The 26,567-nt window shown below is 39.9% G+C and overlaps 1 protein-coding gene across 4 annotated transcripts in view; it reads right to left on the reverse strand.

Moving 5' to 3' along the window:
* ASCC3 (activating signal cointegrator 1 complex subunit 3) overlaps nt 1-26,567 on the reverse strand; it is a 630,293-nt gene that overhangs the window by 17,882 nt on the left and 585,844 nt on the right. For all 4 annotated transcript variants that reach the window (XM_075862208.1, XM_075862206.1, XM_075862205.1 and 1 more), the window contains one exon: nt 15,155-15,379. In XM_075862208.1, coding sequence (XP_075718323.1) covers nt 15,155-15,379 — 225 coding nt within the window. The remainder of the gene's footprint in view (nt 1-15,154; nt 15,380-26,567) is intronic.

Here is a 26,567-nt window from a genome sequence, read left to right on the forward strand (position 1 = left end):
TTGAACTCCATATTAAAACAGTATGCAGTAAGCTCCCCCTAGTGGTGAATGCAGCCAGAATTTTATCATTTAACTACAGCTGTGTGAAGCAGATTGTATATCTGTATGAGAGAAACTGAGCTGTGGCCACTAAAAGAAATACATAACCATAACCGGAGTATACAGGATGTACTTGTTTTTAATGCCCTGTATCTAGAAAAAAACAAAACTTTGAAGTCTGTATTTTAGGTACCCAAATTAGCTTGTGAATAGTCATAAAAGCGTCACTTAATTTCTACTGCCACAGACTTTGACCTGTGGCTATTATTCTTTTCCCACATTTTGGACAAAAAAAATAAATACGCTAATTTTCAAATAGAGGAAAATTAAGTCCCTTGTATGCATTCTGTTGTCTATTAAACTAAGTAAGACTGCAGCTGAGCCTTTCTTCTGTACAGACTTAAGTTAACTGGACAGTAGCCGGGAAGCTAATTGTAAATCAAACAGAAGTTCATGACACTCCCTGCTATTCATTAGGACACCGGCTGATACCAGAATTTATCAAGCCTTGCGGTAGTAAATCAGCGGGTCTCCCTTGACAACTCAAATCAACTGTTTTTCTTAGGAGTGAGGATAATAACAGTTGTTATTTACAATGCATCAATGAATGAGCTGTTGATTTTTTCTGCACTATTATTTACTAAGTACTCCCTCCATATGGAAACATAGATTTTTATCCAAATCAAGCAATTTGTATAATTCAGCATCCTCTAGTAATCTACAATTTTGGTCTCTTTCAATTTTCAATATAATAAAGGTTACTTTTTACATATCTCATTCTGGCAGAAAATCCCTTATGTAATAGGTAATTCTCTTTTAGTGTCGGCTTTTGTTCTTAATTAACGTTGGTGGTAACAGAGTCATTGGTGAGTAAGTCTCTTATAATGCTATAGGGCTAAATTTATTAACCTGGGATTTCAGGCAAGGTTTTGTAGTGCTTTTAACCCTTAATTCAAAATCATCAGTTGATACAAATTACTAGCACATTTTGACACTTTTAAGAATATAATACCTAGAACCATTGCTTATAAAAAAACAAATGTGATGGAAATAAAAAGATTACAAATAAATAACTGCATCTTCATAGTACACCAACATGTACATAGGAACAACTAAAAAGATACAGTATAATAGTGATTATGATTTCTGTAGGAATTTTCCAAAACAAGTGGCAACAACTTACTCCAAATACCGGAGATCCACTATCGTTTAACCCCTTCCCGCTTTAGCCACTTTTGACCTTCCTGACAGAGGCTCATTTTTCAAATCTGACATGTTTCACTTTATGTGGTAACAACTTCGGAATGCTTTTACCTATCCAAGCGATTCTGAGATTGTTTTCTCGTGACACATTGGACTTTATGTTACTGGCAAAATCTGCTCGATACATTCAGTATTTAATTGTGAAAAACACCAAAATTTAGCGAACAAGTAAAAAAATTTGAATTTTTCTAAATTTAAATGTATCTGCTTGAAGACAGACAGTTATACCACACAAAATTGTTGCTAATTAACATCCACATATGTCTACTTTAGATTGGCATAGTTTTTTGAACATTCTTTTATTTTTCTAGGATGTTACAAGGCTTAGAATTTTAGCAGCAATTTCTCACATTCTTAAGAAAATTTCAAAAGGCTATTTTTACAGGGGCCAGTTCAGTTGTGAAGTGGCTTTTAGGGCCTTATATATTAGAAACCCCCAATAAGTCACCCCATGTTAAAAACTTCACCCCTCAAAGTATTCAAAACAGCATTTAGAAAGTTTCTTAACCCTTTAGACGTTTCACAGGAATTAAAGCAAAGTAGAGGTGAAATTTACAAATTTCATTTTTTTTCCGCAGACATTTATTTTTAATCCATTTTTTTGTAGCACAGAAAGTTTTACCAGAGAAATACAACTCAATATTTATTGCCCAGGTTCTGCAGTTTTTAGAAATATCCCACATGTGGTCCTAGTGCGCTTATGGACTGAAGAACAAAGAAACACCTACTGGATTTTGGGCCTCCTTTTTATTCGAAAATATTTTAGGCACCATGTCAGGTTTGAAGGGCTCTTGCGGTGCCAAAACAGTGGAAATCCCCCAATTTGGGAAACTGGACCCCTCAAGGAAATTGTCTATGGGTAAAGTGAGCATTTTGATCCCAGAGGTTTATTGCAGAAATTATTGGAAGTAGGCCATGAAAATTTAAATTTACATTCTTTCAGAGAAAATGTAGGTTTAGCAAATTTTTTCTCATTTCCACAAGGACTAAAGGAGAAAAAACAAAACAACATTTGTAAAGCATTTTCTCCCAAGCCGTTTGGCTTTTGGAGCTCAAATTTAGCAGCAATGGTTTGCGGAGGCCATGTCGCATTTGCAAAGCCCCTGAAGAACCAAAACAGAGAAAACACCCAAAAAGTGACTCCATTTAGGAAACTACACCCCTTGAGGAATTCATCTACAGGTGTAGTGAGCATTTTGACCCCACAGATGTTTCATAGATTTTATTAGAATTGGGCAGTGAAAATAAAAACAATCCTTTTTCTTCAATAAGACGTAGCTTTAGCTCTAAATTTTTCATTTTCTCAACAAATAAAGGAAAAAAAGAACCACAATATTTGTAAAGCAATTTCTCCCGAGTATTGCAATACTCCATATGTGGTCATAAACTGCTGTTTGGGCACACGGCAAGGCTGAGAAGGGAAGGAGCGCCATTTTGCTTTTGGAATACAGATTTTGCTGGATTGGTTTCTGGGCGTTATGTCGAATTTGCAAAGCCCCTGTGGGACCAAAACAGTTGAAACCCCCCCAAAAGTGACCCCATTTTGGAAACTACACCCCTCAAGGTATTCACCTACGGGTGTAGTGAGCATGTTAACCCCGCAGGTATTTTGCAGAAATTAGTGTGCATTCAATATTGCAGAGTGAATTTTTTTTCCATAGATGTGCCGATAAGTGGTGCCCGGCTTGTGCCACCATAACAAGACAGCTCTTTAATTATTATGCTGTGTTTCCCAGTTTTAGAACCACCCTACATGTGGCCCAAATCTTTTTCCTGGACTATCGACAGGGCTCAGGAGTTAAAGAGTACCATGCGAAGTGGAGGCCTAATTTGGCAACTTACACAGTATTGGTTTATAATTGCAGAAGCTCTGATGTGAAATAATAAAAGAAACCCCTGAGAAGTGACCCCATTTTGGAAGCTACACCCCTCAGGGCATTTATTAAGGGGTGTAACGAGCATTTTCACTCAACAGGTCTTTTCCATAAATGATTGCGCTGCGGATGGTGCAAAGTAAAAATTAAAGTTTTTCCCTAGATGTGACATTTTAGTGGGAAATATGTTTGCCCAGCTTGTGCCACTGGAGACGCACACCCCAAAAATTGTTAAAAGGGATCTTCCGGGTATGGCTATGCCATATGTGTGGAGGTAAACTGCTGGAGCGAGGGAGCACCATTTGGCTTTTGGAGCGTGGATATTGCATGGTAGTAGTTTTGTTTGAGTATTGCTGGTATTTCAGTTTATAATGTGAGGGCAAATGTAAGCCGGGCAGAGTAAATCAGGGGCATAGTCAGGTGGCATAATAATGGGGTAAACAGTAAAATAATCCATAGATGTGTGTTACGCTGTGACACAATCCTTTCTGCACCGGCCAGTGTCGCACTGTCCTTTCTTATCCCCGTTTTGGTCCACAATCTGCACCTTTGCAGTTTGGGGAATTTTACTGGGAAAGTGTTGTCCTGGTATAATACAGACGCCCTCGCTTCCAGCAGATATGTTTGGGCCCTCCCCTTCCTGGTTCCCTACTTTTACTGCCTTGATAAATCGCCTCTTGAAACAGAAGAAATGTTCCCCTCGGGCCGGCACAACTACATATTTTTTAATTTCCTGACTTATTGGAGCCTTAACTAATTACATTTCTTCATATACAGTGAAGGAAATAACTATTTGATCCCTTGCTGATTTTATAAGTTTGCCCACTGTCAAAGACATGAACAGTCTAGAATTTTTAGGCTAGGTAAATGTTACCAGTGAGAGATAGATTATATAAAAAAAAAACTGAAAATCACATAGTCAAAATTATATATATTTATTTGCATTGTGCACAGAGAAATAAGTATTTGATCCCCTACCAACCATTAAGAGTTCAGCCTCCTCATGACCAGTTACACTCTCCAAATCAACTTGGTGCCTGCATTAAAGACAGCTGTCTTAAATGGTGACCTGTATAAAAGACTCCTGTCCACAGACAATTAATCAGTCTGACTCTAACCTCTACAACAATGGGCAAGACCAAAGAGCTTTCTAAGGATGTCAGGGACAAGATCATAGACCTGCACAAGGTTGGAATGGGCTACAAAACCATAAGTAAGACGCTGGGTGAGAAGGAGACAACTGTTGGTGCAATAGTAAGAAAATGGAAGACATACAAAATGACTGTCAATCGACATCGATCTGGGGCTCCATGCAAAATCTCACCTCGTGGGGTATCCTTAATCCTGAGGATGGTGAGAGCTCAGCCGAAAATTACAAGGGGGGAACTTGTTAATGATCTCAAGGCAGCTGGGACCATAGTCACCAAGAAAACCATTCGTAACTCATTACGCCGTAATGGATTAAAATCCTGCAGTGCCCGCAAGGTCCCCCTGCTCAAGAAGGCACATGTACACGCCTGTCTGAAGTTTGTAAATGAACATCTGGATGATTCTGAGAGTGATTGGGAGAAGATGCTGTGGTCAGATGAGACTAAAATTGAGCTCTTTGGCATTAACTCAACTCGCCGTGTTTGGAGGAAGAGAAATGCTGCCTATGACCCAAAGAACACCGTTCCCACTGTCAAGCATGGAGGTGGAAACATTATGTTTTGGGGGTGTTTCTCTGCTAAGGGCACAGGACTACTTCACCGCATCAATGGGAGAATGGATGGAGCCATGTACCGTCAAATCCTGAGTGACAACCTCCTTCCCTCCACCAGGACATTAAAAATGGCTCGTGGCTGGGTCTTCCAGCATGACAATGACCCGAAACATACAGCCAAGGCAACAAATGAGTGGCTCAAAAAGAAGCACATTAAGATCATGGAGTGGCCTAGCCAGTCTCCAGACCTAAATCCCATCGAAAACTTATGGAGGGAGCTGAAGATCCGAGTTGCCAAGCGACAGCCTCGAAATCTTAATGATTTACAGATGATCTGCAAAGAGGAGTGGCCAAAATTCCATCTAACATGTGTGCAAACCTCATCATCAACTACAAAAAACGTCTGACTGCTGTGCTTGCCAACAAGGGTTTTGCCACCAAGTATTAAGTCTTGTTTGCCAAAGGGATCAAATACTTATTTCTCTGTGCACAATGCAAATAAATATATATAATTTTGACAATGTGATTTTCTGTGTTTTTTTTAATATAATCTATCTCTCACTGGTAAAATTAACCTAGCCTAAAAATTCTAGACTGTTCATGTCTTTGACAGTGGGCAAACTTACAAAATCAGCAAGGGATCAAATACTTATTTCCTTCACTGTACGTAGTTGTATATAGAGGGCAGTTTTTTTGCAAAACGAGCTATAGTTTTTACTTGTACCATTTTGGGGTACATGCGAATGATCACTTTTTATCCTTTTTTGTGGGAGACAAGGTGACCAAAAAACAGCAATTCTGGCTGGCTTAGTTTTTTTTATATAGCGTTCACCACACGTCATAAATTACATGTTAACTTTTCAGTACGATTCCGGCTATACCAAATTTATAGCACTTTTTCATGTTTTACAATGCTTTGCACAATAAAATTACTTTTGTAAAAAGAATGTATTTTTTCTGTCGCCATGTTGTAAGAGCCATAACTTTTTACATTTTTTTGTCGACGGAGCTATATGAGGGCTTGTTTTTTGTGAGACGAGCTATAGTTTTTATAGGTACCATTTTTGGATACATGCGACTTTTTAATCACTTTTTAGTTACATTTTTGGAAGACAAAGTGACCAAAAAAACAGAAATTCTGGCAGTATTTTTTAGTTTGCTATTTTACGGCGTTTAGTCCGCAGGACAAATAACATCATATTTTTATAGTTCAGGTCGCTACGGACGCGTCGATACCAAATATGTATGGTTTTGTTATTTTTTTCAATAATAAATGACTTGATAAGGGAAAAAGGGAGATTGTTTTTTATTTTATTACTTGAAACTTTTATTTTATTTTTTACAGCTTTTATTTTTACTTTTTTTACACTTTTCTTTAGTCCCACTAGGGGACTTGAAGGTCCAACTGTTTGATTGATGTTCTAATACATTGCACTACCTATGTAGTGCAACGTATTCGAACTGTCAGTTGTTCACTGACAGCAAGCCGATCAGGCTCCACCTTTGGTCGGGCCTAATCAGCTTCGATAATGGCAGACAGGAGGCCATTGTTAGGATTCCTGTTGCCATAGTAGCAGTCGGCAGCCTTGCCATTGCATGGCAGGGCTGCTGATTTGCTACAAACCACTAAAATGGGTAATGGCCAGAAGCTACGGTTCCTGCCGTTACAGCGGACACCCACTGCTGATGATCTGGCGCCATTTTGCTGATGGTACTGGAAGCCTTTTAGGCCCTGCCTCTGAGCGGGGCATAGGAGGCTTCCGTTGCTGGCAGACCGGGAGGCTAGTATTAGGCCTCCGGTTGCCATTGCAGCCACCGGCAACCAGCTGTAACATATAGCTGGCACCCGTTGGGGATGGTGCGGGCTCAGCTCCTGAGCCGGCACTATCACCGTGATGTAATGGTACTGCGCTTTGCGGGAAGGGGTTAAATATTAATGTACAGTGATGCCAAGTGTAAACAAATAAATGCTAGAACCAAATAATGGGGGTGCCTTGTCCTATGTCTCTTTTCAAAATCTTTTAGATAGTTAATAAGCACTTGTTCATAAGTACATATGTACTTGTTCTTCAACCAGTGTGTTTATTAGGTCATCCTGCCCTTTTCATCTAATTTACTGCTCAATCCCTATGGGGGTGTGAATACGAGGGTATGAATACATGGAGCGGCAGCTAAAACCGCGCCCACATGTGATGGTGAATGGCCACACTTATAACCAGTAAAATTGTGCACGCACCCATCACTGTATGTGGGCATGGTTTCGGACGGGTGCAGCAGCCACTTTGTGTGTTCTCACTCTGAAGGTGTGTGCAGACCGGTATAAGTATCTGCAGTATAGATATTACTAGTTCTGACAAATCTCCTTAAAGAGGACCTGTCACCAGGTCCTAACACCAAATTTACATACATCACCTTTAGCACACTCCCTATTTCCAGAGCTATTTTTTTTTCGTTCTACCCCCCCCCCCACTTTTTCAGTAATTGTCCCCCGTTGTTTTGGCGTCTGATATGGTTATTCACTGTAGATAACCAATGGGATGTAAACTACAGTGACTCTCCCAGGGTGGAGCCATTACCTCTACCACTGACGATGCAGCTTATGACAAATGTTCCTCATAAGAAGTCTTTGCCCAGCGTGGTTTTGCGGGATCACACTGGGCAAGGCTTGTCAGAAGCTGCCTAATGCCGATTGGACAGCGTCAGAGGCAGTGAAGATGGCTTCACCCTGGGCCTTGTGTGAAGATCCCACAGGGATTGGAATAAAGAAACACCTTTTTTAAAACGACTATTTGGGTGAGCATCGCTTTTATTCTCAACATATATAAGAGCCATAAAATGGTTTCCATAGAGGCACATTGGGGTCCTTACTGTACTTCAGTATGCCTTTGATTCCATACAAATCTAACAGAAAAAGAATTGTGGAATGCCCCATCGGATGCCGTATTACAAAGTTTCCAGGGGAGAATATCTTCGACATAGAGCACCCGACTAAGCAATCACGCGGCCTCGTGCACACAATGTTATTTGAGGCTGTAAATAGCAAACGGATACAAATCAGTATTATAATATGCACCCAGTTGTTCAACAAGATAAAATGTACGCACTGTACCTTTTTATGACTGAAAGCCCCAACCTATGTCAATCAAAGCTATTTTTTTTAATAAAATGTTGTACACGTGACCAGCACTACCATTATGTGTGACCATACCTTCATACTTTTAGGGCTAATATGTGACAGCATGGACACTTAAGCGCCTGGTCTGAGTTTCAGATTTATTTTACCAAGTGTAAATATTGCCAACACATTTATGCAAGTGTGGAATTAAGATTTTTATTTTTTTTCTGCATGTTCTTTAACTGCTCCCTGGTCTAAATATAAAAGAAAACTTTAGGAGAAAGAAGCTCAGCCCTAGACCTCCCATACATACATCACCACTGGAGCGACCTTCACAACAATAACGCAGTCCTTCACTTCATTAAGCTGTATACGGTTTCCATGAAGCCTTCTGTTTTACACGGTGCAGCCTTTTGTAACAGCTTTTGGGGTCACTTGTAACAATATTCTAAAAGCCCCACATTTATATTAGGCTGTTATGTGCATTGCGTTTGGCTCTGCACATTAGCATTTATTACTCACACCTTCTCAGTCTGATGGTTTGTGTTGCATGTATGTGTTTATCTAACTTACAAGCAATATTTTGCTTTTCATTAATGAGGTTAATTATTAATGTGTTTGTGTGATAAATCTTCCAGGTTATTTTATAACCCAGGATTTAAGTGTTTAAAATTACACTGGGTTTCCATGAGCAATTTGACTGCGCTTACTTTCCCTTGAAAACATAAGAAGTTGCTGGAGGGCATGGCCAAATCAGAACTTCTCTATAAGGAACGCTGTCTTGAGCCTATACACTTTTTTTTTTATCGCGAACATTTACACAGTGTGATTGCGAATGATAAATGGCTGAGCAGAGCTCTTCTACAGGGAATCCCTCTGCTTTATCAGCACTACAGTTCAGTTCTCTTGCGATGGACCACAAGTCAAACTATGTTCAGTGTTTTCCAGATTAGTGAGTATGTGCAGAGTATAAGGGGGGTGAGTTAAGGCAGCCTTCAGACAAGAGTAATACGGTTGCTTTTTTGGGCCTGTACTAAAGATGCAACATCCGAACCTCCCGCGGTTCTTTAGAACTGGAGTTACATAGTTAGTACGGCTGAAAAAAGACACATGTCCATCAAGTTCAACCAAGGGACGGGAAAAGGGAAGGAAAAATTTCTACACATAGGAGCTGATATTTTTTTGTTCTAGGAAATTATCTAACCCTTTTTTAAAGCCATCTACTGTCCCTGCTGCGACCAGCTCCTGCGGTAGGCTATTCCATAGATTCACAGTTCTCACTGTAAAGAAGCCTTGTCGCCTCTGCAGGTTGAACCTTTTTTCTCCAGACGGAGGGAGTGCCCCCTTGTTTTTTGAGGGGGTTTTACATGGAACAGGATTTCACCATATTTTTTGTATGTGCCATTCATATATTTATATAAGTTAATCATGTCCCCCTTAGTCGTCTTTTTTCAAGGCTAAATAGGTTTAATTATTTTAATCTTTCCTCCTAACTTAGATTCTCCATGCCCCTTATTAACTTCGTTGCTCTTCTTTGTATTTTTTTCTAACTCCAGGGCATCCTTTCTATGAACTGGAGCCCAGAACTGAACTGCATATTCTAGATGAGGCCTCACTAATGCTTTGTAAAGTGGCAATATTACATCCCTGTCCTGTGAGTCCATGCCTCTTTTAATACACGACAATATCCTGCTGGCCTTTGAAGCAGCTGATTGACACTGCATGCTGTTATTTAGTTTATGATTTACAAGTACACCCAGATCCTTCTCAACAAGTGAATCCGCCAGTGTAGCTCCCCCTAGGACATATGATGCATGCAGGTTGTTGGTACCCAGATGCATAACTTTACATTTATCTACATTAAACTTCATCTGCCAAGTGGACGCCCAAACACTTAGTTTGTTTAAATCTGCCTGCAATTCATGAACATCTTCCATAGACTGAACTATATTGCATTGCTTGGTGTCATCTGCAAAAATAGAAATAGTGCTATTAATCCCATCCTCTATATCATTAATAAATAAGTTGAATAATAGTGGTCCCAGCACTGAACCCTGGGGTACACCACTTATTACCGGGGACCATTCAGAGTAGGAATCATTGACCACAATAGAAGCCTATTGTGCTCCAACTCCAGTTCTGATGAATCGCAGGAGGGCCGCGTGTTGCATCCGTAATACGGGCGCAAAAAAGTACCCATATTACGCTGGTCTAAAAGCAGCCTTAGGAACATGTTCCACATCTTTAGACCTATGCAGCTACTACCAAGTTGGCACTCCCGCGCATAAATTATAAAACATCTTCCCTCCCAGTTTATTGAGGAAATTGAAGGATCTCACTTATTGCACAGTTATTTTTTAACCTCTTGGATAACTCTGTGTGCAATAGTGAGTACTTCTTGCTGTGGGAAACAATCCCTTGTACACAAGAGCATTACAATTGAAACAATCAATTCTCACTCTATTTTCGCTGCCTTAACATTAGATATTATATGTTAACTATATCAAATGACCGGTCTTTATATATCCCCATTTTCCGGGTGAATGTTTGATCTTTTCTCTAAGGAAAGTGTGGGAGGGTTGAGGTCACATCAGTGTTACAGATTCTGCCAAACAAATGAGCTTCATTTTGTGACCCCTCACAGTGACCATTAGGAGAGTCAATTTCTGAAAAAGACCATCATTTTTTTTTTTGTATTAGAGAATTGAAAACAATATGAAACACAATGACAATAATGCCATCCTCTTTACTTAGAGCTACCAAATGTTTATGGGAATTGTTGTTCTAGGAAAAAGAAGGTTAAAAAAAATACCAGCATCTGCTACAGAACAGAACAACATTAAGAGGCTACTACACACAAGGTCATAACCTACAAATTGCTCAGATGTGCTAAACCTGCTGTTGACCATGTACAGAACACTATGGAGGGGAAACGAGCAACACAAAAATGTGTTTCTTATTATTTGGATATCATCAATATAATGTGCAGTGTTGTGGTCACTGTCTTCAGTGGAGCTCACAAACTAAATTGTAATTGACGATATCAAGAGTGCACACACATACAGGAGTACAGTACCTAACGGAATCCCAAGCGAACACAACGAGAATATCTAAAAATCCATGTAGATTTTGTACCTATTTGTATGCAAACCCAGTACCCCAGTGCTGCATGAAATCGATTCAAAGCACTGATCCACTGTGTTGCTCCCCCATTCCCATTTTTTGCTTAGTGTAAAGAAAGGGACATGGGCATCCCATAGTAAAGTCCTAGTAGGAGTAAATTGTATGGTACACATTACTTTCTTAATACAATAGACACCTGATGTAAAAAATCCATCACAATCCTCAGTGGGAAATTATTACAAAAGGAACTAAAGCAATAAGGAAATCAGGGGCATAACTATAGGGGGGGCAGAGGTAGTAATCACACCTTGGCCCTGGTGCTTGAGGGGGCCCAAAGTCCCCTCTGCCACATAACAAGACAACAGTATTATAACTGGCACATGATAGGGGGGGGGGGGGGCCCTGTTACAGATTTAACATTGTGACATCTGTACTATAACACCCTGACTATAAATCACAATGTAACCAATTTTGGACATCTGTTGATAACGTTCCCGAAGACTGAAAATCTACATTTTCCACTTTATAACACAATATGTGTTTCTATAATAATTTCCCGTGCAACAGTTGTTCCTAAGATCAGCTGCTGTCTAACAAACTCAATTAATGAAAAAGTCATTTCCAGGCGCTATGTGTGGCTCTAAGAGCTTCAAGTATTCCAGCTAGTGCCGAGTTAATCAAAATGCTAATGCGGGATGAATTAAAGTTGTGATTAACATTTCCCAGCTAATGCTTAAGTGAAATGATCACACCAAATGGGTTAAGCACTAATCATGTTATCCACTCCCATACAACAAAAAGGTGGGTGGCAATGACTTGCGGCTTTTTATGTCTCCATCTACTTGGATGTGCGTCTTAATGCAGTTGATAGTTTAGTCAAATGGCTTTGAAGTATACACAATTTATGGGCATTTTACACACAGACCGATCAGATTATTCCTCCGCCGACACCGGCTGTGCCGCAATGGTAACTTGTAGTAAGTCAAATAAAATAATGATCCTTGCTTTTCAAGAAAGTACCTGCATTATAGTAAACTGAAGCTGCTCATTTCCCCCTGTTGCTCTGAGTTCACCCATCGGTCAGTGGGGGGGGGGGGGGGTGAGAGCAGAGATTTACTATAGCCTTAACTTCACAAAAATGTAACCTCTGTTCACCAACCGTAACTAATAAGCAAATTGCTTCAAGCAGGTATTAAATGAAAAGCTCAGATAAATTAGATATGTTTAACAACTATTTCCATAGCTTGTGCCTCTACACGTGTGCTTTTGTCATGGGATGGACATTTTTTTTATTGGAAAAGCCGCGATACATCAATGTGGTGGGTTGCCCATTCTCCTGTCAGCAATGATTCCAAAAGCTTTGGGACACTTTCTGTGGGAGGATGGGAACTTTCAAACTATACTCAATCTATAAAAACATCAGAAAGGCTCAGTCCATGCTTTGGTTAAAAGGACTGTCAAAACCTTATAGCTGTAAATGTACAAGTCATTAAGTGTAACTTAAAAATAAAAATAAAAAAAATAAATAAAAAATACTACGTATGAACAATATCATTGTACATACAGTTCTGTAGATCACATGCCAAATTAAAGTCATTCATTGCAATCTATCTACTCACTCTTATATCGATCTTATATCTCACTCTTGTATTGAATAAATGGAAATATGCCCCATAAGCTTATATTTTATTATATATACACCGTTAAAACATTTAAAACCACCCTCCTAATATTGCATAGGTCCCCCTCCTGCCGCCAAAACCGCTCTGACCAGTGATTAATAAACGTTAAATGTAGGCTGTGATGGGTGCCTAACAGTGAAATCTGTCACCCATAAACTATAATGGCATTTGTTCAATAAATACGTCATGAACTCTCATAACTCTTTTCATGACGTATCCATTATACGTATACTATTATTGCCTATGGGCGATGGATGCCACTGTTAAACATGCGTTTAACGCATGGGTGCACAATCTTTTTAGTCTGAGGGCCGGATTGTCACATTGTGCTAGTTAAAGAGGCTCTGTCACCACATTATAAGTGCCCTATCTTGTACATGATGTGATCGTTGCTGTAATGTAGATTACAGCAGAGTTTTTTTTATTTAGAAAACGATCAATTTTGATGGAGTTATGACCTATTATAGATTTATGCTAATGATTTCTTAATAGACAACTGGGCGTGTTTTTACTTTTTTACCAAGTGGGCATTGTGGAGAGAAGTGTATGACGTTGACCAATCAGCGTCAAACACTTCTCTCCATTCATTTATTCACATAGTGTTCTTGCTAGATCATGATGTGCAGTCACATACTCACACATTAACGTTACTGAAGTGTCTTGAGAGTTAATAGACATCGCTTCCAGCCAGGACGCGATGTCTATTCACAATCCCGACACTTCGGTAACGTTGTGGGATTTACAGCACAGCAAGCGTAATCTCGCGAGATCACGCTGTAAACTGTCATTTACAGCGTGATCTCGCGAGATTACGCTTTCTGTGCTGTAAGTCCCACACAAACGTTACCGAAGTGTCGGGATTGTGAATAGACATCGCGTCCTGGCTGGAAGCGATGTCTATTAACTCTCAAGACACTTCAGATGTGCTGAATAAATGAATGGAGAGAAGTGTATGACGCTGATTGGTCAGCTCCATACACTTCTCTTTACAACGCCCACTTGGTCAAAAAGTAAACCACGCCCAGTTGTCTAATAAGAAAGTCATTAGCATAAATCTAAAATAGGTCATAACCGTCAAAATTGATCTGTTTCCTAAATAAAAAACACTGCTGTAATCTACATTACAGCGCCGATCACATTAATGAGGTGACAGAGCCTCTTTAAAAGCATATTCCCAGAATCAACATTTATCAACTATCCACAGGATAGGTAATAGTGTCTGATCGCTTTGACCCCACAGATCACTGGAACGGGTGTCCCAAACTACCCATTCCTCTTCACTGCACCCACCACAATGAGAAGAGGCTTGAATGGAGCGGAAGACGAGCATGAGCCCTGCCGCTCCATTTACTGTCTATGGGACTGACAAACAGCTGAGCGCTGTACTCGGCTGTTTCCGTCAGCCCCATAGATTTTGAATAAAGCGGCATAACTAACACTGTTAAAGAAAAAAAACTCTGGTGCTTTTAATAACGGGGGCCACACTGCTGCCACTATTAATAGTGGGTGCACTCTGCTGACACTGATCATAACGGGGAAAAAATATATATATACCGCCAGGTTTACATGGGTAATTGGTGGTGTGATTTGACACCAATAGTATTGTTCACACATGAAGTTCTTACTAAATTTTTTGTAAAAAAAAGAAATTAAAAAAGGAAAATATTTTGCAGTCCTTTTTTTTTGTTTTTTAATGCATCAAAAACAGCATGTGAAAACATGTGTTAAAAACTTGTAATTATACATGGTTTCTTAAGAATTTTATAGGGTATGGGTTATAGCCACATGCAGCATATGCATTTGCCACCAAGTCCGCTCTGATTAAAGGGGTTCTCAGCCATAGGCTGATTGCTCTTCATATGCTGTGACCGTAATTTGCAATAAAGAAGGTGAAATGTGAACGCAAAAAATGTTATTCATCAGACCAAACCACCTTCTTCCATTGCTCCATGGTCCAGTTCTGATGCTCGCATGCCCATTTTAGAGGACCACGACCCGGTCATCGGTTGTTCTTCCTTGGACCACTTTTGATTGGTACTAACCACTGCATTCTGGGAAGAACCCCAAAAGACCGGCCGTTTTGGAGATGCTCTGACCAAGCCATCACAATTTGGCCCTTGTCAAGGTCGGCCAGTTCCTTGCGCTTGCTAATTTTTTCTGCTTCCAATACACGGACTGTTCACTTGCTGCCTTATATTTACAAGCACCATTGTAACCAGGTAATCAATGTTATTCACTTCACCTATCAGAGTTTTTTTCATGTTATGGCTGAATTCGTGTATATATACCCATACAGAAATGGCTGAGTTTACAGTAGTAGTGCAGCAAACCGTTCTGATGAAAAGTGAAAACTCACCTGACACACTCTTATGGCTTGATCCAGCACAGTTTTGGTGTCCGTGGCATAGTCAGGACAAGGTAACGTGGACCTGCTGAAATGGGCTTGTAATAGCAGATGTGTTTTGGTGTGCGCGCTGTCCATGGAATGCGGGTTCACCTCAATAGGAAGTTGTTTTGCCAACTCACTGTTCATTTGGTCTTCATTGTGCCTGACAGGAAGATCGGTGTACTCTTCGGCATCCTTCAAAAAAACACAAAAACAGTCTGTAACTTTCGATAGGTTAAATGTTGAGGCAATGAGGGATTATTATAGTGTTAGACAGAAATACAACTTGTCTATTTAATAAAACACAATTTGAATTCCTTGCCGGCAACCCGGATAGACACGTGGGCTCGTCAATATGTCGTGAAGCTAGAAATATTAGAAAAGGCATTATAGGAATATAATATCAGTAGTGCCAGCAGCAGACAATAGTCCCAATATGGCAGTGTCAAAGGAGTGGACATATACATTAACAAATATTGAGATCTATAAACATCTATTAAGAATGAGACACACTTATAGAGGATCCTGCCTATGAAAACATTTTACTTTTGTGTGTTTTGTTTCAAATGACAGGTGTGTGTGACCTTCACATTTAGTGAACCACGTGAATATATTTTAGGATAAATGAAAATTCCCCTACACCGAGTTATCAGAATCTCTCTCTCAACTAGGAAGTGAGTTCATTAGACACAAAAGGGCAGATGGAGGAATTGAAATCCCGCACAGGTTCTGCAAAGTCTGTGACCCATTAGAAGACTGCTGCTGCAGGCTGGTGTGAACAGCTGCATATATTTCCAAATGCATTCCCAGTGTCTCCGCATGCGTATTACTCAAACACTCCCACCGCTGACTAAAACTATTCCAACATTAGCACAATATCAGGCCATTGCTATTTATGTAATCTCTACATATAATAAAAGTGTAAACTTTGCGTGTCTGTACATTGAAAATATTTACGAAAAAAACAGAATTGGGGGGATGAAGGATAAGTGATAGCATGCATTAAGATCATTTTTGGAATTCTTGTCTGTTTGTGCACGCATCACGTAAAAACTACGGACCCAATTCGGATGGAGTTTTTAGAAAAACATAGGGGTCAACTTGAAGTAACATTTAGTTTTTATTTCATCACAATCGGTTCACTCAATCAGAAGATATGCAAATTTAATGTTTTCAAAAATTCATTTACATTAGTACAGCAACAACAAACACATGGAAACCATGGCAACCAATCACATTTTTACGTTCATTTTGTATTGTCTTGGAAAAATAGACACCAGTAGGTTGCTATGGGCAACTGCTCCAAATTTCATCTATACCGATTGTTAGATAAGGTAGAGGTTGCAAACAATGGATGCGGCGTAGGTGATAGCTTTTTTATACCCCGAATCAGCCTCATTCCAAATAATTTTCCCTTCAGTTTGAACCGTGTACAGTTTCCTGTCAGTTTATGTTACGCTATGACCATCAACAAAGCGCAGGGCCAAATGCTGCGCGTTGCGGGCGTGGACCTCAGTGTGGTCAGCTCCATGTGGCTCTCTCCCGTATTAGCAACTCCACCAATCTTTATGCACACATCCCTGGTGGTTCTACTGCTAACATGGTTTACAGGGAAGCGCTGTCGCAGTGAACCGGACTACTGAAAGAAAACTATTTTTAACCCCTTAATGACCAAGCCATTTTGAACGTTAATGATTATTTTTTGTTTTTTCACGGTCGCATTCCAAGAGTCGTAACTTTTTTTTTATTCCGTCGACATCGCCGTATAAGGGCTTGTTTTTTGCGGGACGAGTTGTATTTTGTAATTGTATCATTTTTAGATGCTTATAATATATTGATTAACTTTTATTAACTTTATTTTAGGAGAGAATTGAAAATAAGCAGCTATTCCAGCATTCATTTTCACGTTATAAATTTACGCCGTTTACTATGCAGCGTAAATAACATGTTAACTTTATTCTATGGGTCAGCACGATTACGGGGATACCAAATGTGTAAAGGTTTTATATGTTTTTTCTACGTTTGCACAATAAAAACCCTTTTAGAAAAAAATTACTTGTTTTTGCATCGCCGCGTTCCAAGAGCCGTCATTTTTTTATTTTTCCGTCGATGTGGTCGTATGTGGGCTTGATTTTTGCGGGCAAAGATGTAGTTTTCATTAGTGCTATTTTGGGGTACATAGGACTTATAGATTAACTTTTATTTTATTTTTTATGGGGGGAATGGGAGAAAAGAGAGAATTTTGCCGTGGTTTTTTGCGGTTTTTTTTGGACGCCGTTCATCCGGCGGTTTAATTAGTGTGTTAATTTTATTGGTCAAGTTGTTACGATCGCGGGGATACCATATATGTGTATGTGTTATTTGTTTTGACAATTTTACTAAATAAAACCACTTTTTGGGCCAAAAAAGTAGTTTTATTTGATTTTGACTGTAATTTTTTTTTTTCACAAACTTTGACACTTTTTTTTTTAAGTCCCACCAGGGGACTTCACTATGCGATCTGCTGATCGCATATATAATGCTTTGGTATACTTAGTATACCAAAGCATTATTGCCTGTCAGTGTAAAACTGACAGGCAACCTGTTAGGTCATGCCTCCGGCATCGCCTAACAGGCATTTGCTGAAGACAGACCTGGGGGTCTTTGTTAGGCCCCCGGCTGTCATGGAAACCCAACGGCGACCCGCGATTTGTTTGCGGGGGCACCGATGGGGTGACAGAGGGAGCTCCCTCCCTCTGTCAAACACATTAGATGCCGCGGTCACTATTGACAGCGGCATTTAATGGGTTAAACTGCCGGAATCGGAGCGCGCTTCGATTCCGGCAGTTGCAGTAGGAGCCAGGCTGTGTATAACAGCCATGCTCCTGCCGCTGATCGCGTGTGTAGTGACTGTACCCACGCCATCACAGGACGGATATATCCGTCCTCCTGCGCGAACTAGCAGCTGCTGTGGACGGATATATCCGTCCTTCGGCATTAAGGAGTTAATTGAAGTTTGTTTGTTGTCTTTGTTTTTTTTTCACTTTGTTTGGAGTATGGTCCAAGGCTAGGAGTATACTTATAAAAAAACGGCATCGGTACGTTTTTCAGTGGTCTGCGCGTACGAAGTCGCGGGCACAGTTTTTCAGTGGTCTGCGCATACAAAGTCGCGCGCACAGCTAGTTTCCTAATATAGTTCAAGGGGTTGTCCGGTTTCAGCAAATTAATGTCATTTTTTGTATGATTAAAAGTTATATAATTTCCAATATACTTTCAAGATTAATTCCTCACGGTTTTCAAGATATTTGCTTGTTGTTATTCAGTTGGAACATTCATTGTTTTCTTCCAGTGGATAATAATCACGATCATGTGATGGACACACAGGTGCACAGCTCGTTACAGTTACAGTACATGTATAAGAGATGTGTCTCCTAATGATCCCACCACCTGTGTGTCCATCAGATGACCATGGACAGAATTTTAGCCACTGGGAGTAAACAGTGAATGTTCCTACTCAATGACAACAAGCAAAGATCTTGAAAACCATGACAAACTAATACAGAAACTATATTGGAAAATTGTAATAACTTTATTACAGAAAAAATAACATTCATTTCCTGAAACCGTACAAGTCCTGTAAAGGTTATTTACACCTTTGAAATATATATCTATATTTTTTTTTTAATAGTCAGTGTGATTGGTGCAACTTTCAAAATACTTTTTATTAAAAATTATTTATACTTTTTGAGATACAGCTGCTTTGTATTCTGGATACAGAGCAGCTGTATCTTGCGCTAAGACCTGAATCCATCAGGTCAGCGGAACTGACAGGTTAAGTGTCAGCAGGTCCTGCGTCTCTCTGACACGCAGGATCCACCTGTAATCGATCACATCTAAATTATGAACTTACATATGATCGATAGCTCGATCCTGCATGTCATAGACACACAGGACCTGCTGACACTAAACCCGTCAGTCCCGCCGACCTGAAAGATACAGGTTTCAGCACAAGAAACAGCTGCTCTGTATAAAAAGCAGCTGTATCTCAAAAAGCAAAAATCATTTTTAACACACTGATAGTTTGGTTTTTAAATAAAAATGCCTATTTCAAAGGTGTACATAGCCTTTAAGGAGCTTTATATGGTTGCCATTGTTTCATTCATGGAGCAGAAGTAAAGTGAGAAGCTGCTAGCTGCAAATAAGCTGTAAAATGTAGCATTCATTTTCTTGGTGAGATGGCTCCGTTATTATTACACACTTACCATATGTTATTACACCTCTGTCTTTCTACTTATGCTGTTAACTTTTGTGTGGCCATGTAGTCTTTGGCCTAGTAATGACTGATACCTCCAGAATCATTTAACAATGCGAGTGACATGGAGAGTCCACAGCAAGTGGAACTCTGTAGACTTATCAAACACAATGGGCCAGATTTACACAGCAAAATGTGTACAAATTCTGGCTCTAATTGTGGATAAAAACTGGTGTACATGCTGTGTGCCAAATTTATGTGCTTCAGACACTTTTTACACGTCACGCGACCGTTTTGAAAGTGGCGTGGCTAAGAGTAGTCTTAAAATGCACCAGATAAATTAATGGTGTTCTCCATACTTTTAGCGCAAAATATTGGTGTAAAGTATGCCACCCAAGAAGCAGCGTAAAAAAGAGGAAAGTGTCTAACATGTCTAGTGATATGCGCTGAATGTTATCACACAGTGTCTGCCATTGTAATAAATTTGGCGAATTTTCTGAATATCTGGTCTAACGTTACACTCATTTAAGGCATTTTTAATAAATGTCCCCAAATGTTATCACAGAGTACCAATGTTTTCCAGATTTAAGAAGATTTCTCATTCTATTAAATGCTTGATAATATATAAGTGTGTGTTTCGACGATTAGCAATACATTGATCATGTATATAGCAGTGTTTAAAAGGTCCAGCAACATGAATAGCACTGGGAAATGCAATATTCCATCATAGCGACATTGGTGCTACAACGTGGTGCATGAGCTAACACATTTCTTATCTCTCCGCCAGTATTAAAACACAGTTTTCTCACACTTTGTTTTAAATGCTCCTCTGGGCATTCGTTCCTAGCAGGGGGCTTGCTAAATGAGCTATTGAGTTATACAACCATATGGCTGATTCTGTGTTCTACATGCACTGGATGTGAGTTCCCCACATTTCTCCATTAAATGACTACCTGAAGATAGATAGATAGATAGATATAGATAGATAGATAGATAGATAGATAGATAGATAGATAGATAGATAGATAGATAGATAGATAGATAGATAGATAGATAGATAGATATGAGATAGATAGATAGATAGATATGAGATAGATAGATAGATATGAAATAGATAGATAGATAGATAGATAGATGATAGATAGATAGATATGAAATAGATAGATAGATAGATAGATAGATAAATAGATATGAGATAGATAGATAGATAGATAGATAGATAGATAGATAGATAGATAGATATGAGATAGATAGATAGATAGATAGATAGATAGATAGATAAATAGATATGAGATAGATAGATAGATAGATAGAAAGCAAAGAATTTCTTTAATCTGGCATGTGAGTCAATATAACTCACGTGCTCACATGGGAACGTGGTTTCTAATACAGTAATACCTGACCTTATAAAGATTTTAGCATCCTTATCATGTAGTCTGTACAATTTTTTCCCGTGTGTGTGAGTGTGCGTGTGTGTATATATATATATCTATCAACACCTCTACAGCCTGAGATCTATTTAACAATTGCTCCTTTTTCTTGTTAGTCTTAATAAACTTTTTGGAAAAAAATACAAGGTATAAATTGCCAGCCGGTAACAATACAGGATACAGTTCATTAGAAATCTACAGCACAACATAAAAAGACAATCATGCTTTACACAAATCATTTCATCACATTAAGCGCAGTCTTGTTCCTTATTTAGTATTTTCACACTGAACTAAGTTGCTGGATTAATTTCCTGTTTGAGTCTCTTAAGTGCAAATTGTTAATTTTCTTATCTTCATGCACACGGCAATTAAAGGAAATTGAGAAAAGCAAGTGAAGCTTTGATTCAGTTTGGAGCGGAGATGAATGGAGGGCAGCGGGGTCAGCAGTCCATTATGGTCTTCTGTGAAATGCTGGTGCGACTGCCCTGTCCTTGTTTGTTTTGTGCAGGCTGGATGGACTACTGACTGCAAATCTGTTCCTGTGATTTGACCAGGCAGCCCAGCATAAAGATGTCTCCCGGTTGCAAATGTTAAATGACAGTGATTGACAATCATACGATGAAGTCTGCCTGTAACCCCCTGCTACTGTTTTCAGATTGCAGCAGAAAAGACGGAATAAAGAAACATTCTTCATAATCACATCAAATGGGCCCTGCTGTTCACTCAATATTTTTCATTTTCGTTTCCCTTTTCATTACAAACCACAATCTGTTCTGCAAATGCCATGGATTCAACAGTAGCGACAAAAAGAAGAATGAATTTATCAAAGCACATTCTGTCTGTGTGCTTTCTTTATAGCACCAATAAAATTGGACCCAATATGCTGCTTGTATATAAATAGAATGGTAAAATTGGCTACTCAAATCTTTACCTTAATACTAGGTATTAGATTTTACACACAAAGGAGAAAAATAAATAGGTTATGTCAATAATAATTGTGCGTGATATGGACAAAAATATTCTATTTATACCACAATGTGAAAAATAAATTAAACTACTCTAAACATAAGAAACCATCTTTAACGATAAGTCGGTGGTGAATACATCTAGATGCAAATCAACTATGTCGGTTACGCCACGCATAGGGAAATTTAATAATATCACATGAAAGGAGAATTTTTTCCCCAAAGTTGCTTAATGTATTTTTTTTTATATAGCAATACTTGAGCATACTGGGTTAGGTTGTCCATCATTGATGATGAATACGTACAATATTACAGCTATTAGTTGAATTATAACATCTAATATTTTTATTGTCAATATTACATAACTAATAACTTATGTTAAAATATACCTCCAGTTACGAGTAGCTTTTACTATTTTACGGCACTTAATATAATCGATCACTTTGCAATGTTTAGGTAACATCAGCGCCGGGCACACTGATGCATGGTGGCAGATTGTAGGAGGAACAAGGCTGAGTCTGCGAGTCTCTCTCCTAGCGCCGGGCACACTGATGCATGGTGGCAGATTGTAGGAGGAACAAGGCTGAGCGGGCGAGTCTCACTCCTAGCGCCGGGCACACTGATGAATGGTGGCAGATTGTAGGAGGAACAAGGCTGAGCGGGCGAGTCTCTCTCCTAGCGCCGGGCACACTGATGCATGGTGGAAGATTGTAGGAGGAACAAGGCTGAGTCTGCGAGTCTCTCTCCTAGCGCCGGGCACACTGATGCATGGTGGCAGATTGTAGGAGGAACAAGGCTGAGCGGGCGAGTCTCTCTCCTAGCGCTGGGCATACTGATGCATGGTGGCAGATTGTAGGAGGAACAAGGCTGAGCGGGCGAGTCTCTCTCCTAGCGCCGGGCACACTGATGCATGGTGGCAGATTGTAGGAGGAACAAGGCTGAGTCTGCGAGTCTCTCTCCTAGCGCCGGGCACACTGATGCATGGTGGCAGATTGTAGGAGGAACCAGGCTGAGCGGGCGAGTCTCTCTCCTAGCGCCAGGCACACTGATGCATGGTGGCAGATTGTAGGAGGAACAAGGCTGAGCGGGCGAGTCTCTCTCCTAGCGCCGGACACACTGATGCATGGTGGCAGATTGTAGGAGGAACAAGGCTGAGCGGGCGAGTCTCTCTCCTAGCGCCGGGCACACTGATGCATGGTGGCAGATTGTAGGAGGAACAAGGCTGAGCGGGCGAGTCTCTCTCCTAGCGCCGGACACACTGATGCATGGTGGCAGATTGTAGGAGGAACAAGGCTGAGTGGGTGAGTCTCTCTCCTAGCGCCGGGCACACTGATGCATGGTGGCAGATTGTAGGAGGAACAAGGCTGAGTGGGTGAGTCTCTCTCCTAGCGCTGGGCACACTGATGCATGGTGGCAGATTGTAGGAGGAACAAGGCTGAGCGGGCGAGTCTCTCTCCTAGCGCCGGGCACACTGATGCATGGTGGCAGATTGTAGGAGGAACAAGGCTGAGCGGGCGAGTCTCTCTCCTAGCGCCGGACACACTGATGCATGGTGGCAGATTGTAGGAGGAACAAGGCTGAGTGGGTGAGTCTCTCTCCTAGCGCCGGGCACACTGATGCATGGTGGCAGATTGTAGGAGGAACAAGGCTGAGTGGGCGAGTCTCTCTCCTAGCGCCGGGCACACTGATGCATGGTGGCAGATTGTAGGTGGAACAAGGCTGAGCGGACAAGTCTCTCTCCTAGGTACTAGCACACACTTGAAGGCCTCTGCTGCTCAATTGGGTATGGAAGCCTAGGAGATACAATGCGTCTCCTACAAATTGCAGCCATGAAGTGGTAGTGTCTGGTGCTGACTATAACTGAACATGGCACAGACCTGCTGTACTTATCATAGTAAGTACCATAAACAATAACTGGAGGTACACTTTAAACTGCAGTGTGGTACAGATATCTTCACTATTAAGTTTCTGTACATTACAGCACTTGGTTGTCTGGGAAAACAAAAGGTAATTTATAGATTTCCGGCATTTTCCCAAAAATATTTCCAAAGCCATTTTAACCAACAATAGCTATATGGACCTGAACTTTTGGGCCTAAGTGCTGAAGTAAAAGTGACATAAACAGCATGGAGCATTACATGAAGACCTTGTAAAAGGAACATCCATAACATATGACTTGCTATGGGCTCGGGGGTGGTTATAAACCCTGGGAAAAGGGGTTTTAACAATAATCAGGTCATTTTAAATGTCTGTTTCTAATTTCTCCACTAGAGTTGAACTACTGAATCATCAGCACTACTTTACATCTTGTCGTTTTTATTAAAAGACGACTGAAATAGAAGAAGTTGCTGTATAAATAAATAAAACAGTGGCATCCGAAAAGGAACAGTTACCAATGCTCTAATAATTCAAAATGTACTTCGAGTCTGATCACACTTGCCTAGCTTTCTCTTTAGTCTTCACCCCATATTTCTATTAAAAAAAAGTGTAAGGACACTACAGTTGAAATGGATGTCTTTGAGGTTTTTTTTTCGACCCATAAATGCTCAGAATCCACCTCAGTCCCCAAAAATTTGTCTTACGTAATAGGGAGGGAGGAGGGGGATGCAACTGCAGTATCTCTGTGTCTGAACTGCGTGCTATGAGAGGGGAAGCATAAGTGAGAAGACATCTCATTGGCTCAGAATGCTGACCACAGCATTCATATAATATCCAGTAGAACCTATGCACTCCACAGGCATGGAGGGAGAAAATATGCATTTTCAAAAGACATGCAGAGGGATGGAAGAAAACAAAACAATTTCAAACCGCTAATACATTTGCAGCATCCTGTGATTTTTCTTTTGTGCCTTTAAAAGCAAAAAGTACAGTTGCTCTTGACTTTATCTTCCCAATAACGTTTTAAATCTGTAATAAAAATCCTATTAAACGGAAATGGAATTATGTAAACCATACCATCGAAATATAAAATGACAGAACAGGGTCTACAAAAAACACCACAATATTTATGTATTTTTTAACCCGTTAGTGACTGCCAATACGCCTTTTAACGGCGGCCACTAACGGGCTTTATTCTGATGCATGTGCCTTTTTACGGCACTGCATCAGGATAAAGTAAACAGAGCAGGGAGTGTCAAATCTCCCCGCTCTCAGCTGCTAGAGGCAGCTGAGGGTTGGGAGCGTCCCTGCTCTGCCGGGTGAGATCGATATTAGTATCGATCTCACCCGTTTAACCCTTCAGATGCGGTGCGCAATAGCGTGCACCACATCTGAGTGGTTTTGGAGAGAGGGAGGGAGCTCCCTCTCTCCCCCACCGACACCCGGCGATACGATCGCCGAGTGTCTGTGTCTCCCATGGCAGCTGGGGGCCTAATAAAGGCCCCCAGGTCTGCCTGGAGCGACTGCCTGCTAGATCATGCCGGAGGCATGACCTAGCAGATGCCTGGCCGTTTTAAACGGACAGGCAGTAATACACTGCAATACAAAAGTATTGCAGTGTATTACAACAGCGATCGGAGAATCGCATATTATAGTCCCCTAGTGGGACTAGTAAAAAAGTTAAAAAAAAGTTTAATAAAGTTAATGAAAAAAAAAATGTGAAAAAAAATGAAAAACCCAGCTTTTCCCCTTACAAACTGCTTTACTATTAAAAAAACAAAATAAAGTAAAAAAGTTACACATATTTGGTATCGCCGCGTCCATAACGACCCCGACTATAAATCTATAACATTATTTAACCCGCACGGTGAACGCCGTAAAAAATTTAATAAAAAACTATGGAAAAATTGCTGTTTTCTGTGAATCCTGACTTTAAATTTTTTTTATAAAAAGTGATCAAAAAGTCGCATCTACTCACAAATGGTACCAATAAAAACTACAAGTCTTCCCGCAAAAAAAAAGCCCTCATACAACCGCATCGGCGAAAAAATGAAAACGTTCCGGCTCTTCAAATATGGAGACACAAAAACAAATAATTTTGAAAAAAAAGCGTTTTTACTGTGTAAAAGTAGTAAAACATACAAAAACTATACAAATTTGGTATCGTTGCAATCGTAACAACCCGCTGAATAAAGTTATGGTGTTATTTATATCACACGGTAAACGCCGTTGATTTAAGACGCGAAAAAGAGTGGCGAAATTTCAGGTTTTTTTCTATTCCCCCCCAAAAAAAGTTAAGAAAAGTTAATCAATAAATAATATGTCCCCCAAAATGGTGCTATTAAAAAGTACAACTTGTCCCGCAAAAAACAAGACCTTATACAGCTATGTCGACGCAAAAATAAAAGAGTTATAGCTCTTGGAATGCGACGATGGAAAAACGTAAAAAATGGCTTTGGTCATTAAGGTCTAAAATAGGCTGGTCATTAAGGGGTTAAAATGATGCACCTCTGTTTTATAAGGAACCTGTGCTGATTTAACATTCAAATACCTCTACTGCAACTTCAAACATGTGTTTGAAAATACATAAGGATTTCAAAATATGATTTTTTTTAACTAAAAATCATCAAAATAAATAAAATTGGGAAAATAGGATCTTTGCAAATAATATTAGGCATGCCTAATAATAAGATATCATTGCACATAGAAATCAACATTACAAATCATCAGCAAACGTGTTATTCCATAATACTGCAAAGCTCATACTACTACTTGAAGGAACTGCCAAAATGACAAATACACCCCCATTGTGTCTAAATGTACTGATAACCATAATACAGGGCGTTGGTTATTATTTTTATATATGTTTTAAACTAGAG

Source organism: Rhinoderma darwinii, chromosome 4 (genome assembly GCF_050947455.1).
Source record: "Rhinoderma darwinii isolate aRhiDar2 chromosome 4, aRhiDar2.hap1, whole genome shotgun sequence".
NCBI lineage: Eukaryota > Metazoa > Chordata > Amphibia > Anura > Rhinodermatidae > Rhinoderma > Rhinoderma darwinii.